The sequence below is a fragment of the Symphalangus syndactylus genome, chromosome 6 (genome assembly GCF_028878055.3).
Source record: "Symphalangus syndactylus isolate Jambi chromosome 6, NHGRI_mSymSyn1-v2.1_pri, whole genome shotgun sequence".
NCBI classification, from domain to species: Eukaryota; Metazoa; Chordata; class Mammalia; order Primates; family Hylobatidae; genus Symphalangus; species Symphalangus syndactylus.
In genome coordinates, this window is record NC_072428.2 from 22507155 (window position 1) to 22522331 (window position 15177).

At 44.7% G+C, this 15177-nt stretch overlaps 1 protein-coding gene and 1 long non-coding RNA gene across 5 annotated transcripts in view; one reads left to right on the forward strand and one right to left on the reverse strand.

Moving 5' to 3' along the window:
• Positions 1 to 8617: 8617 nt before the first annotated feature.
• LOC129484259 (uncharacterized) lies at positions 8618 to 9742 on the reverse strand. Its single transcript, XR_008658396.2, has 3 exons — positions 9537 to 9742; positions 8925 to 9034; positions 8618 to 8840 (listed from the first exon to the last, which is right to left on the reverse strand). It is a non-coding gene; the product is annotated as an uncharacterized lncRNA (long non-coding RNA).
• The window catches only part of FBXO3 (F-box protein 3), a 33788-nt gene continuing 28331 nt past the window's right edge, over positions 9721 to 15177 (forward strand). For 2 of the 4 annotated variants that reach the window (XM_055281982.2, XM_055281981.2), the window contains exons 1-2: positions 9721 to 9894; positions 13441 to 13530. In XM_055281982.2, coding sequence (XP_055137957.1) covers positions 9791 to 9894; positions 13441 to 13530 — 194 coding nt within the window. In that variant the 5' untranslated portion in view covers positions 9721 to 9790. The remainder of the gene's footprint in view (positions 9895 to 13440; positions 13531 to 15177) is intronic. The other 2 variants (XM_063641025.1, XM_055281984.2) reach the window with 1 other exon arrangement.

Genomic DNA, 15177 nt, shown 5'->3' on the forward strand with positions numbered 1-15177 from the left:
ATCTTAAGTGACCTAAATGCAACATAACTGAAACCCATACCTCCGCAAATAAAGTCCATATGGTCTCTACTGCAGATTTGGCTGAGGGTAGACCAAAAGTGGGGATTCAGAGGAAAAAGTACTGATTTTTCACATCCAAGAAAGGAAAAGATGAGGCAGGGCGCAGTGGCTCATGTCTGTAATCCCAGCACTTTGGGAGGCCGAGGGAGGTGGATCATCTGAGGCCAGGAGTTTGAGACCAGCCTGGCCAGCATGGTGAAACCCCATCTCTACTAAAAACACAAAAATTTGCCAGGCATCATGGCGAGTGCCTGTAATCTTGTCTACTCAGGAGGTTGAAGCAGGAGAATCCCTTGAACTTGGGAGGTGGAGTTTGCAGTGAGCCTCGAGATTGAACCACTGCACTCCAGTCTAGGCAACAGAGAGAGACTTCGTCTCAAAAAAAAAAGGAAAGAAAGGAAAAGATGATTATTTGGTCCAAGTCCCAAGTCATGAACAAGTAACCACCATTAATTAAAGATCACTTATGGTCTGAAAAATCAACCAGTGACAGACTCACTCTAATAACCACACATCTAAAAGTCAGTAAATCACTGATAGCCCCAAGCTTGTGAAATTCAGCCAGTCAGTGACAGCCAGCAGATATTCGGTATACCAGCTCATAATGCTATATCGAGTATGTTTTCTCAATAATGAATGTTCAGTGGGCAAAAGAATAAGTTGGCTGTGAAAACTGTATAAACTGTTACAATGTAAATGAAATATAGACAGTAAATGCAAGGAATTTTAGAAACAAATTCTGCAAAACTAAGAAAACTTAAGGAGAGCCAAATCATCAGGGAAGTATAATTAAAGAAAGAGGTAGGTAATTAATGTGCTTCTTATTTCAGCATTTCAGATAAATAATGATTTTTATCACATTTTATGTGGTATTCTTATTTTATTTCAATGTACACATGCATAGGCAATTCGAAATAATTCAAATTTAACTTTTTTGGGTTTTTTTTTCCATTTTAGTTCAGTTATTTCCCTTGTTTTTTGTTGTTGTTGGTAATGCTGATGTCAGTGGTGGTGTGTGTGCCTGTGTGTGCCTCTGTGTGTGTGTGTGTGTGTGTGTGTGTGCGCTAAATCTGGCAACCCTACCTTCAAGGTTTTGAGCATCTGCTGTGTGTTACCTGCCATGAGATACAAGCACCAGCTGTGAGGTGTCCTCTTTCAGAGATCTCAATGCCAACTTCGTGGGACCTCTCTTGAGAGATCAGAGCATTAGGCCCTCAGGGAGCCCATGGAGCACCAGCCAGTGGTGGCTCCTTTTTTTAGCCCTGAGGTTCTATAACCAAAGATCTTTTCCCCTTTGCTTCCACAGCCCTATGGTGGTAACTATTTCTGGCAGTCTGTCTTTGTTCGGGATGCTGTAACAAAATACTGTAGACTGGATAGCTTATAAACAACAGAAATTTGTTTCTCACAATTCTGGAGGCTGGGAAGTCCAAGATCAAGGCGCCAAGCAGATTCAGTGTCTGCTGAGGGCCCACCTCCTGGTTCATAGATAGTACTTTCTAGCTGTGCCCTCACACAGTAGAAGAGGCAAGGCAGCTTTCTGGAGTTCCTTTTATAAGGGCACTAATCCTGTTAATGACCTAATCACCTGTCCAAGGCCCCATCTCCCAAAACCATCACTTTGGGGGTTAGGATTTCAACATATGCAGTTTGGAAGGACACAAACAGTCAGACCATAGCACTGTCTTGATTTCTGTCTTGATTTCTGGATTAGCTCAGCATTCATCCTTTGCTCTTTCAACCTTCCCATATATGTGTAACAATTCCTTGTATTAAATCTCTTTTGAAATACCTAGCATGGTTTCTGTTCCCCTAAAGTATTTGGATACTCTCAACTGTGTGCTATTCCAAAAAAAGAGTGTGAGGAGAGAGTGTCCTCTTCCTGATTATACTCTCCTCTGCCTGCCCCTCAAGTCCTGGGTGCCTAGTTGTTTGGCCAAGGCAGAAGGTAGTATGGTGCTGTGTAACTTGTAGCCCCAAACAGCTAAACCCACTAGGCTTGTAGACATCATCAGGTCACCGACGGACAGACCGGCACAGTTGGCCAAGAGTATGAGCTTCTTCAGTAACAATGGCTACTATGTGTGTTGATGAAAGAATTCCTGGTTGGGTATCCCTGGTCTTTTGGGTGGTTCCATTACTGTGGTGAGTTAGAGCATAGATTCAATGGGCTGTGGTAGGTAGACATGATCCCCTTATATGCTTGATCAGTCTTTTCAGGCAGCTGTTTTCCTCTAGATTTTGTTACTTATAATCTTTTCAATGGGGGGATCCCATAATTATGTCCCAAAGGCACATAATTAACATGTGCCTTTATTAATTCAGTCTTTAGGTGGCCCATGGCCTGACTAGCTAGGCTATTACTGATGTTTCTGTGTGTGATGGCCATGGGAATATGCCACTCAGATCTCCTGCTGCAGGTAGCATAGTTGACAGACAATGCCAGTCTGCGGCTCACCATGCTTTTGCATCAAAACCATACTTCCCCTGGGCTGCTCCTAGCCAATGGCTGAGCATGGCAGGGGATTAGTGCAGGCCAATTGTGTGTGTCTCTGGACTTTCTAATGGGCAGCTTTGGCTCGAGGACGCTCCATTGGCCTGTCTGAGACATTCTCAGAGCTGCAGTCCAACCCGAGACTCTCCCTGCCAAAACCTCCTTCTTTCATCTTCTCTTTTCACAGGCGTCAGGCCTGCATCATGGTCTGAAGGCACTCCTTGCCTACTCCTGCTCCCTCTCTTTTATCCTTCATAAGACTTTCCTGCCCTCTGCCCAGCCCCCAAATGTATCTCTCATGAATCTAATCCTATCTTCACATTTGTTTTTGGAGAATCCTAGTTGACATATTGTGTGAAGGTTCATTTCCACCAATCTGGGAGCAGTATGCTCTACAGCCAAGAATAGCACCTGAAGTTTGGCCAATTATTCAGCATGCAAGCGTTGTGAGCCTCAACAATTTATGGCATTGGTATTCCACAGAATTTGCCCATCTCAGAGGCAAGCTATTTCACCAGTGAACCATGCTTCTTGTCAGATGCAAGTCTTGTCAAAGAGGCCCCAGTAGGCCAACAGCTTAGGTTTAACAGTAGGTGGGTCTCTCCATGTCTAATGGGTGGGCAGCAACCTGTTGTTCCTGAAGTTGGCTAAAGTATTGGGGACCAGACTTGAACCTTGGTTATAGATGCCATTTCCATATTGCTACAGAACTTTCTGGGTATCTCAGTTCAGACAGGACCCAATGCAAAGTGACAATGTCAGGTGGCAAAGTCATCATTTTTCCTTTCAGTGACATTCTCTTTTTCCAGAAGGGGCTAGTTTCAGGCCCAGCAGCAGAAGAAAGTCCTTGCAGGCTTGTCCTTGGTAAGAAGGTGGAGTCTCATTTCCAAAGCCTGCAATCACTGTGAGATTGGTCACTGATATCTGTAATTCCATCTGAATAAGATAGGAGGCTCCAGGACAAGGTTTGCTTTACTGATGCCTGGATCACTTTCAAGGCTTCTTGTCATAGGTGTCCCCTTCTCAAATATAGTTAATTATTGGGTATATAAAGCCTGTTGTGGAATTTCCAGGTATAAAGGGTATTGTTTCCAAAACAGGCCAATCAGAGGTTAGGCATTCATCCCTACAGCAGCTAATGGCCACAAGATTAGAACTTTGACTTTAATAGAGGATAGAATGTCTTTTTGGGCTGTCGCACAAGAAGCCCCCAAAAAGGTCAGATGGGTGGCCGAATTGTTTCTTCTTCCTTGGAAGCCCATTCATCTTTGGTCAGCTTTTCTAAGCTCGAATGCAATGGAGTTCATGCAGTACATTCGGTGGTGAGGTCATCGAGAGAGGGGAATGTCTGGCCCCAACCAGCAGTTCTTATTTTGTCAGCATTTGTTCAGCTCTCTGACAATGTACAATGTACTCCTGGGGAGTTTGTTACAGTACTGCTTGCCGTGGTGGATAAGGGCAAGTGATATCAGTCAGAGTCCTCTCAAGAAACAGACAAAACATTCAAAGGAACATAACTAAACAGAATTCAGTGGGGACAATACTAACAGAGTTATGAACTGGATAAGGGAACCATTGCGGGACAGTGAGGTGCCCAGGGATTAGTAACGGGGTGGGGGAGGGGGGAAGCTGTTACCAGCCCTGAAAAAGCAAGAGGCACAGTTCTAGCAGCTGGAGGGAGGGAACAGTATCATCAGAGCTGAGTGAGCCAGAGGTAGGAAAGAGGGCACTGACAGGAGCTGTCTCCACCGAGGAACACAGCCCCAACCAAAATCCCAGGAGGTGGAGATGTATAAATACCTGAATGTCACTTTTCTCTCCCATTGTTCTCTCTTTGTTATCTGGCTTTCTCTTTAAGAAGTCAGATAACAAAGAAGCCCAGGTGAAGGAGTACCTAAAGATCAGCCTCCTAGGGCATGGAGAAGGGTAGAAAAGGTATAAAGAGTATTTTTTCTTTTTTTTTTTTTTTAAGCATTAGCTGGATGTGGTGGCACAAGCCTGTAGTTCTAGCTACTCAGGAGGCCGGGGTGCGAGAATCGCTTGAGTCCAGGAGATGGAGGCCAGCCTAGACAACTGAGCCAGACCTTGTCCTTGAAAAAAACAAAAACAAAACAAACAAAACAAAAAACAAATCCCAGCATTAATCTATCCAAGCCTGCATGCCAAGTATCACTAATGGCACAATTCTAGTTCAGCCACTCATGATATCAGACACTGCAAGAATAGTGGCCACTTACGTGTTTAAGCCTCAACAGGGTACAGTAAAGTTCCATACACTAGTGGCTTTCCCAGCCCTATGGGGCTATCGAACTAGTGGACGGTGTTGTTCAGCACTCTGGACTCTATTACGTCTCGGATAAGAATACTGCATTTTTTCTCCACCTGGTAGGAAGCATTGTTTCAATGATGCAATCTTAGCAGGCTTCGGGATTACAGGCCATTCTTGGTTACATCCTTAGCCCCCATATTAGAAGCCACCAACAGGGGACACTTTAAATGTATCTTATCAGAAGATCCACTCACCATGCACCCAGAAGGTTCCTATCGATTATACAGGCTGCAAAAAAGCAAGAGACATGTCACAGACAAAAACAAAGAAACCAGACATTGGTTTGGCAAATTCAGAAATATTTAAAGTATCCCTTAAGGAAGAAGCTGGGAACCAAGTCCTAGAACTTAGTGTGTATAGCTGCTGGAACTGTGCCTATAAATCTCTTACATGCGGTCCAGGCTTCCCGTTAGCCATGAGTTTGTCTGTGGGTTTGCTGCACAAGAGGAGCTAAATCCATTCCAGATTTTTGTGTCACCCCATCAGCCTGGCTGCTTTTCTGAGTAGCAGTGGCAGCCCCTAATCTCCACTCATCCCTGCAATTTTATCCTTCTGCCTGTTTTCAGCCATAAAGCGTAATTCTCCTGAATATTCCTGGGCTCCACAGGGGCGGGTCTCCTTTTTACCAATCACTGGCAGTCTTGCGGCCCAGGGTTTTTCTTTGGGTGTCACACTTGTTTGGGGGAATTAGTACCCAGCAGTCCCACCATGATCCTCCCACCGTTTTATCTTCTGGGCTCCCAAATGCGAGGGCTGCCTCAGCACAACCAGGATTGCTGACACTGGGGCTTGGGTGACAGGGCCCCCTAGGAGAGAATGCTTTTGGCCCTGGGAAGGCCCAGTTGGACAAGGGCAGTTCCAAAAACACTTAGCACCGAGGTAAAGTGGAGTTTAACCTTCATGCGTGCGACTGCCTTTCAGGGGCCACAGACACACACTACCAACGCCATGTGGTATAAATACAAGTTGGGCGGCGGAGGGGGATACAAGCAGAGAAGGAAGAGCATGTAAGCAACCCCCTCTCCCCATCCCACCATCCATCCCAGCCCCCAGCTTCCCTGTCCCGTTGAGAGATGTGCCTAGGCTGGGTTCATCTCGCAGAGTTCAATACAGAAGGATCTTAAACTCTTTTACAAATGCTGAGGTGGAAGCCGGAGATTCGGGGCACCTCTAGGCTGCCATTTAGTAGGAACTTCTAGAGCATCCTGTTCTGCCTCCAAGCTAACTCAGATCTGCTGAGGCAGCAAGTTGCTAAACCATGAAAACAGGTGAGAAAATGAGTCTCCAGGGCCATTTGAATTTGCCTCTCCCCAACCAAACCGTTAGGGAGTGTCTGTCACTTTCTAAAGGGCAGGTATGGCACTGTGTTCAGCTTGATCTCTCACAGTCCTGAGCCCAGATGCTTGTACTTGATAGGAATTAATGTCTGAAGGATTTACCTAAACAGCCAGTGGGAACCTCAAAGCCGATGAAACTACGATGTGTTCACCAAGAGGTAGGGTGTTGTTGCTAGGAGCTACTCATCATAAATAAGATGCCACTGGGGTTCTAAAGGAAACATGTAAGACTGTGTCTTTCTCAAGCATTGTCCCTCTCTACTCCTGAGAAAAGGAGAAACCTTTTAAAAAAAAAAAAAATTCTACATCTGAACCCTTCTGTTAGAACCTTCTGATTTCTTTTCAAAAAACATTTATTTATTTATTTAGAGACAGGGTCTCATTATGTCGCCCAGGCTGTAGTTCAGTGGCATGATCACGGTTCACTGCAGCCTCGACCTCCTAGGCTCAAGCTATCCTCCCACCTCAGCCTCCTGAGTAGCTGGGACTACAGGCATGCACCACCATGCCTGGCTTTTTTTTTTTTTTTTTCTGTAGAGACGGGGTCTCTCCAGTGTGGTCTGGAACTCCTGGACTCAAGCAATCTGCCTACCTTGTCCTCCCAAGATGTTGGGATTACAGGCGTGAGCTACCACGCCTGGCCTTAGAACCTTGTGCTTTCTGATCTACCATAGAAATTAAAATGATAAGCAAATACTATTTTAGTGAAACTCTTTAGAAACCAGCTTCCAAAACAATGAGCAAACTTGGAGGGACTGTTTCTTCCACCCAGGCCCAAACCCTGGCCCTCAAGCTTAGCCCTGGGGATGTGAATAGCCAAATTCTGGACTCTCTCTTCCTACCTACCCCTTTTCCAGCCAGTATTGGGGGCAGGGTGGCAGGGGTGGGGGAAGGGCAATAGGAAGCCCTGGTCCAGGAACGGCTCTCCTGGGTCCTGCCTACCTGCACTGCTCCCCCAACCTCTACCACATGCCTCATTCCATGCTGGGGAGAAAAGTGGAGGCTGAGCCAAAGCCACCTCTCCAGAGGGGCCTGGGCTAGTGCAGCAGGGGATGGCAACCGGATGGCACTTTGCAAGGTAGGAAATGGCAGGGCTTAGTAGCCTGGAAAAGAGGGGCTGAGGGCGCATGGCAGAAGCTGTAAGCCCAGCCACATGGGAGAAGCAAGTCTTCCACCTGGCCAGATGCGGTGGCTCACGCCTGTAATCCCAGCACTTTGGGAGGCTGAGGCAGGTGGGTCACTTGAGGTCAGGAGTTCAAGACCAGCCTGACCAACATGGTGAAACCCCGTCTCTACTAAAAATACAAAAATTAGCTGGGTGTTGTGGTGTAGCTATAGTCTCAGCTACTCAGGAGGCTGAGGTAGGAAATTCGCTTGAGCCCAGGAGGCAGAAGTTGTAGTGAGCCGAAAGCATGTCACTGCACTCCAGCCTGGGCAACAGCAGAGAAACCCTGTTTCAAAAAACAAACAAACAAAATCATAAAAAGCATGTATTTAGCAGTGTGCAGTTTTTTCTTTTTGCATCAGGCTCTAATATGGCTTACATGGCACTGTGGGATCCTGTTTTTGTTTAAGATTTTGGTATTTTGTTCACTGTGAGTTTTTTTGCATTAATTTTTATTTTTAAAAATATTGCAGTAAAATGTTATTTATTTGATTATTCAGTTTTTTGGCACCTCTTCTTAAATTTGTGCCCCAAGCAAGTAGCTTTCTTGCCTCACCTTAGTTCTGGCCCTGACAGTTTGGTAGCTTCATACTTTCCTTGTCTTCTGCATTAGGTCCATAGCTGCACCAAGTCCAAGTGCAATAGGACAGCAGAAGCAAATGCAGTGTGTACCTGAAACTCCTACCAGCTTTTGGATTTAAAACAGGTGGCCCATCTGAAGGAGAAAATGGAGACAAACATAAATCAGGATCAAATACCTTTATAAGCATTTGTCTATGTAAAAAGGTACGGTTCCCTTGTAAACAGAAATGATTATTCTGTCTTCATTCATCCATTCAACCTGAATTTAAACTTTCTAGTTTTTGAATACCTTCCTAAGCCCTGAATTAGAAAGATGAGTCAGAATAAGAGTTTACAGTTTGACGAGAGAGACACAGAACAAGTACTTGAAATCCAATTCAATAAATGTTCTTCTAAGCATATGCATAAACAATTTGGAAGCACAGAGATGTAGGCAGAATTTTTTGTTGCTGTTGTTCTGTTTTGTCGGCTGGGTGGCAGGGGTTATAACTATTAAGCAAAACCATAAATAGAAGACATTAATGGTATGAAGAATGGAGGAAATGGATTTTTGGGGGGCGGGGCATATCACTTCCACTCTTCCAAATAATTGAGAGAAACTTTCTCCAGAATATGGAAATGTTTGGAGAACTTAGGGACTGATGCATGTATAAGCTTGGAAAATTAACATTTATTGAGTATCTGGCCAGGCACTTTACATAAAGCATTATCGCCATCCTTAGTTCACCAGAGGAGGGGTGGTTTTAGAGATGAGCGACAGTCTCAGAAAACTTAGGCATAACTATGCCAGCATTTCACTAGTAGTGGAATAAATGACAGGTGTGTGAAGTCCAGGTCTGTCTGGATTCCCCAAAGCCCCTTACACCATACTACCTTTGGAAAAGCAACGGAAAAGAAGAAATCAGGCAAGTGATGTATGGACCCATTATACTTCCCCCACTCTCATTTTAATATCACCTCGGCAAAGCTGAAGAGCAAACATCTTCGTGCCTCCATCAGTTATGCCCTCTGGGAGTCTCAGTTCATCCCTTCACACGCGGGATACTTAACTCTGCGGGATCTAAACCCTGGCCAAAATAAATTTTAAAGCTGGAAAAAATCCACACTGTACCCTTTGCATTGCCCTAATAGGCTGAAAATAGCCACGATAACCAAATTAAGGGACAGCGGCTGAGACTCAGACTCACTCCCTGTACACATTTTACTTAGGAAGGCGGGGAGGGGCGTGAAGTTAAGCCCTCAACAACTATTTCCTTAATTTGGGAGAAGGGCCTTCAGCTGGCGTCCCTGGCTGATTCTCAACTCTGCTCCTGCTGATTGGACAAGTCTCTGAGCGGCCCTGCTGCGTGCGGGGGACAAGTGGGGTGGGGAAGGCTGAGCGGGGAAAACAAGGGGTTCTCGGGTTGGAAAACAAAGAGAAGGAATGGATTTGGGGACCAAGGGCGTGGAGGAGTATCAGATTTTGAGCGAGGCTTCCCGCATACTGAGTGTAAAATTTCGCAGGAGGAGTTGGGGAGACCGAGGCAGATTTGGCAACAAAAGGGTCCCGGGCTGGGCAAGTTTACGAACTGGGATGCGAGAACAGAGCTGGAGAGATTTGACGCGGAGCGCGAAGGAAGCGGGCTGAACTCCCACTGCGCCGCTGGCTCCCGGCTCGCGGGCGGGGTCTCCGGGGAGCCGCACCTCAGCCCGCCCTGAGGGCGGGGTTGGCCCGGCGGTTACATAACAAACCTGTGAGAGCGGCTGGGGGCGGTTCGGGCGCTGGTGGGGGCGGGGCAGGGGCGGGGCCAGGGCGGGGCCAGACCTGCACCGGGCCTGGCAAGATGGCGGCCATGGAGACCGAGACGGCGCCGCTGACCCTAGAGTCGCTGCCCACCGATCCCCTGCTCCTCATCTTATCCTTTTTGGACTATCGGGACCTAATCAAGTAATGGGACGACACGCATGGCAGGGGTGGGGGCATGGGGAGAGGAGGCGGTGAGGCAGGGGTGAAGGGGGTCGGGGCCGCTGACAGGACCCGAGCTTCCGCGACACCAGAAGGTGACGCCAGGGCCGCCCTCATCCTGCAGAGCCACCGGGGACCAGGGCGAGACGGGGACGGAAAGAGCCTTGCCCTGAGTCTTCTTCCCGCCCTGGGCCCAGGTTTGAGAAGCGACGAGATCTCTCCCAGGCCTGGGCGAGGCCCACTTGCAAGAGAAGGAGGTAGTGGCCCTCGTGCCGCACCGCCGCGCTCCGCGGACCCCCTCTGGCCCCGCAGGTGCCCGCCCGGTCGGGGTCAGTCCCTGCTGCTGTGTAAAAGCCCCTGTCCCGGCCAGGCGCTCTTCTCTGCTGGGTCCGGGGCCTGCGGAGTCTGGCGCCGGCGTGGGCAGGTGGGGCGAGCGAGAGAAGATAGGCAACCCCTTACTCCCCTGGCGCGACTTCCCCAGCGCCAGAATCGCTGTCAGGGCTCACTTTCGGACTTCAATGCGTGAGAATTGTTTTGCTGTCAGCGTTGCTCCTTACGGTTCGATGTTGGATTTTATGTTTTGGTACTGACTTCCGGTGATGCCATATCGGTGACTATCTTCTCTCCTGGACACCTTGGGTTTCCCACATTACTAGCATCTGTTCCAGAAATAAACACCGGTTGCTGATAAGGGTGGTTCAGTGCTCAGTTTCTTCAGAACTTGGGACTGTCTGGGGTGGTGGAAGAAATGGCGCTGCCAGTCCGCCCCCCAGCTGTCAGGATTGTTTACACCCTTGACAGGGGGTGGCATGGCTGTGAGTTTCCTGTGCTACCGTATATATCTGCAGAGGATGCAAAGTCGCCCTCTTAGGATAGGTGGGCGAGATTTGTTTTGTGTTTTGGATTAACCATTAGATTCTAGCCATTTGATGATTGTGCCCTGTGTTATTAGAGGTCTTTTTATAAATACAGATTTCTTGGAGTTGGCCTAGCTAAGTGGTCATAGAGAGATACCTCAAGTTTTTGGTCACTACCTGTACTGGTCGCTACCTGTACCTGCTAGCAATTTTATTTTTCTAGAAAATACTTACAGTTTAACTAACAGTCTCCAACTTTTGATTGCTGCCAGAATGATCTTTCCAAGACACATCTGGTTGTCATTCTCCCTAAAACCTGCGACACCCCTGTGTTTATAGACTATAACCTAAACTTCTGGGGCACTGAAAGCTCTTATCATCTGGCTTGTATATCTAAGGTCCTCCAGGACTTATTTCTCCTCCACTATCACATTTGCACCATCCATTCTAGCCAAATCAGACCTCTGCCAGCATACAACACACTTGCACTTTCTTTTTTTTTTCCTGTGGCTCAAGCTCTCGACCTTGCCTGGAATGCCTTGCCTACGTCTTCTCAACTTGGCAAGGTGGAGAAGATGCCCTCTCTACCTTCTTCCTGCAGAATTGATTTGCCATGTCAGGTAGATGGCGTGCTTCTTGATTGTAAGGACTGCCTTGCTTATCTTCCTACTCAAAGATTTTTTTTTCCCCGAGGGCCTGCTATGTGCCAGTCTGTTAAGTGTTGAGGGTACAGTAGTGAACAACGCAGATAAGGCAACTCTTAGGGAGCTTACAGTCCAGTGGGCAAGCGCATAAATTGCAAGAGGTACTAAGTGCAGTGAAGGAAATAGATTGCTCTGTTAAGGAATAGGAAGTGAGAGGTGATCCAGTCGGAAGGAGCTGCCATATATGAAGCAGGGCATATGCAGTTCTGGCAGAGGGAAAAGTATGTTCAGAGGTTGACGGGACTGCTGAACGGTACTGTTCAACAGCATGGCCTGGTGGAAGATACAGAAGGCTGGCGTTGCTGGAGGTAGGGAGTGAGTCAGACAGTGATGAGATGAGGGTGGTGAGATCATGCAGGACCTTGGGAACCAAGGTGAGGAGGTAAGATTTTACTTTAAATGCTTTAGGTAGTAATCACAATTTTAAACAGAAGTGACATGGTCCCTCTGTAAATGTCTGTGGAAATAAATTGAGTTGAATACCATTTGAATTTTATCTACAGAAAAGTATCCAGTGTATTGCAGCTTTTTTCCTGCACCATACAGCCCAGTTTTGTCAAGGGTCTAGTCTAGTGATAAGCTCTGAAGTTTTTGGTATGTATTTGCTGAACTGGATTGGGTTGGATTGGATTAGTACACTGGAATCATGTAGCATCAGTTGCATAGTTTGAATTGAGATGATCTGATACCCTCTCCATTTCAGAGTGATGTATTCTGAAATGGAGTGAATAAATGCCACACTGCATCAGAATGACCTGTGCATCAGAATGGCCTGTGGCACTTTTTAAACATACAGATGCCTGAGGTACAGATCTCAGTCCAAACCAACTGGATCAGAATCTCTAGAACAGTAGTTTTCACTCTCGATGTGCATTGAATTCATCTTTCATGCATATTCCGGATTCTTTTATGTTGTTTAGCTCCTAGGGCAGTGGAGGGACAGGAATCAAGAAGAGGGTATGGAAACTGAATGCACAAAACTGGAGGGATTCCTATGTTTACAAAAGTTAATTTGGGCATCTCCTGAGCTTGGCAGAAAAGGATGAGGATGATGTTTCTGTAAAATCTGAAAATCAAACAAAGGCGATTTTGTTTACTATAGATTGGTTTTTAACACACCTTAGTCATGGCCTTGACAAACCTGATGTGATTTAAGATTCTGTTGATTAGCTATTGCCCAAGTGAGATCTTTGAATACCTACTTTCTGTTAATATAACTTGTAATTTCTCTCTGGAAAGGATAGAGTCCTAATCTTAGGTTCATTCTTTTTACAAATTAATTATGTAGGGTAGGATTTACAGGATTGCAACACTGCTGTGTTAGAAATGTTTATATAGTAAGAAATTTATTTGCTTCTAACATTCAGTGTTTTGGGGCAGCTGATAACTTGTGTAGCCATGACTATTGAATCAGAACTGTTATGATTCAGGCACCCTCTATAGGTGGACTTTCCAGTAGTTCCTTTAATGAAAACATGGTTTTTGTGGCAATACTTTTTTCCTTTAAGTAAAAAACTTTAAAGAACAAAAATAGAAAGTCTGTGTATTTAGTAGCATACATCTTACAGATCTTGGGAAAAAAACCCCAAGTCCCTTTGTTTATGACTAAATAACTTTCTTCCTATATGTAGAAATGAGTATTGTCCTGATAATAAGCATAGGACAACTCCTTGATTTGAGATTAACTCCAATGGCATATATGGTTTGTAGATATTTTTGTGAAAAATTACAATTGTAGGTGTTTCAGGGTTTATATGTGAACTCAGTTTCACTACTAACAAGGCAATTATACTACTTAACATGTTAAACAGGTTTTAGAAAATAGTTTTGTAATTATAAGGGTAATAAGTGAAAAATAAGAGAAACAAAAGGCATAAAACAAAACTTAACAATGAATATTTTAATCTTTATTTTTAAATTGTTTTCTTACTTTTTTTAATACTATCGGTGAATCTGGTTACTGCCAGCTGTTGTTATGTCAGTCGAAGACTTAGCCAGCTATCAAGTCATGATCCGCTGTGGAGAAGACATTGCAAAAAATACTGGCTGATATCTGAGTGAGTATTTGAGGAATATGTACTTCCAAAAACTGGCCCTTGGCTTCTTCCATAACACTAGTTTGTCCTGATTCTCCTCTCTAACCCTTGTCTCTTTATCTCCTTTGGTGGCTCTTCTCATGCTTGCTAGTGTATGTTGGTATTCGCCAAGTTTCTGTCCTTAGCCCACTGCTGCTCTCCCTCGCTGAGCTCCACTGCATGCATTGTTGCCGTTTATAGTGACTATCTGCATGCTCCTAACTCCCAAACCTGAATCTCCCTCCCTGACTTCCCCACTGAGCTCTAGAATTGTTTGCACAACTGTCTGCTGGACCTTTCTATTGGCTGTCCCACACTTATTAACTGGATTCAGTAAATGTTAACAAATTTGACAGAATCACAGTACAGATGACAGAAAGTGGGAGTTGAGAAAGGTGGAAGAAATGAGTAGGAATGCTAATATCTTTTCTTAGATTGAGTGGAGTCAGATAGTGACTAAAGTTGGTGAAGTAAGAAGCAGAGGTTTAAGCATATTATTTAAAGCTGCAAGCTTTAGACAGAAGTGAAAATTAATAACAGAGCTATCAAACATTGGGAGGAAAAAGAACAGGGTAAGGGGAATTTTAAGTATTGCTAGATCTTCCCGTGTTTCTCTTTAGGGTATCAGTAGATACATGTGAAGTTGATAAATCAAGAACTAGAGGCATAAACATTTAAAACTATAGAGGTAACTTCTAGTAATACCTAAGCTTTCCTTTAAGGAGTTGGACTTAAAACAGGAGAATAGTTTTTCATCGTAAGTTCTTTGGTACTTTTTAGTTTTAATAATCTATGTGTATATTATTTAGATTAATAAAAAGATGCTCCCCTTCCCTCTCCTACCCCCACACACACAAAAAAAACCCACCGTGAATTGTTCTTTTCCCCATTCCTAAACCTGTCCTTCAGCATTCCCAGTCTTCATAGCAGCATCATCCACTCAGGCATCCAAATCAGAATTAGAAGTCATCCTAGGCGTGTCTCTCTCTCTCTCCCCACTTCTCTCCCTCCTTCTACATTCATCACAAAGGCTTACCAAGCCTTTCTTACTAAGCTGGTTAGTATGTTACCTTAAGGCCCTCTGTGGCTGCCTTACCCTCTATCACTTCTGATTCTTAATTTTATACTTCATTCTTTCTCCCTGGTTAGACTCTTACCTTTTTTGAAGGCAAAAAATGTGCCTTATTTTTTTATATCCTCAGTGGCTAAGTGGACACTCAATAAATGCTTAGGGAATTTTACTAAATAGGAATGTTGAATCATGTAATTACTTTCATGTTCTATGATTCTCAACTAATTCAGTGTAGATATGGTTAGATTAATATTATTATATCACAAGATTCAAAGTATTCCCTAAAACAATACGTGATGCTTTTAAAAGTTTATAATTGGTATATTTTTAAGAGTAAGTTGAAATTTATACGTTATTACTATTCATATTTTATTAAAGATTAGAAAACTGAAAAAAAAAGTAGAAAGAAAAGGAGAAAATGAATGCCTAACAATTCCACCATGTCAGTAGTAACTTTTGTTAAAAATTTTTCATGTATGTATCACTTTTTGCTATCTGATCTTCATTTGTGGCTAAAATATAATGAAAAGGAAGGGAAAAGTACAAGTTCCTATATG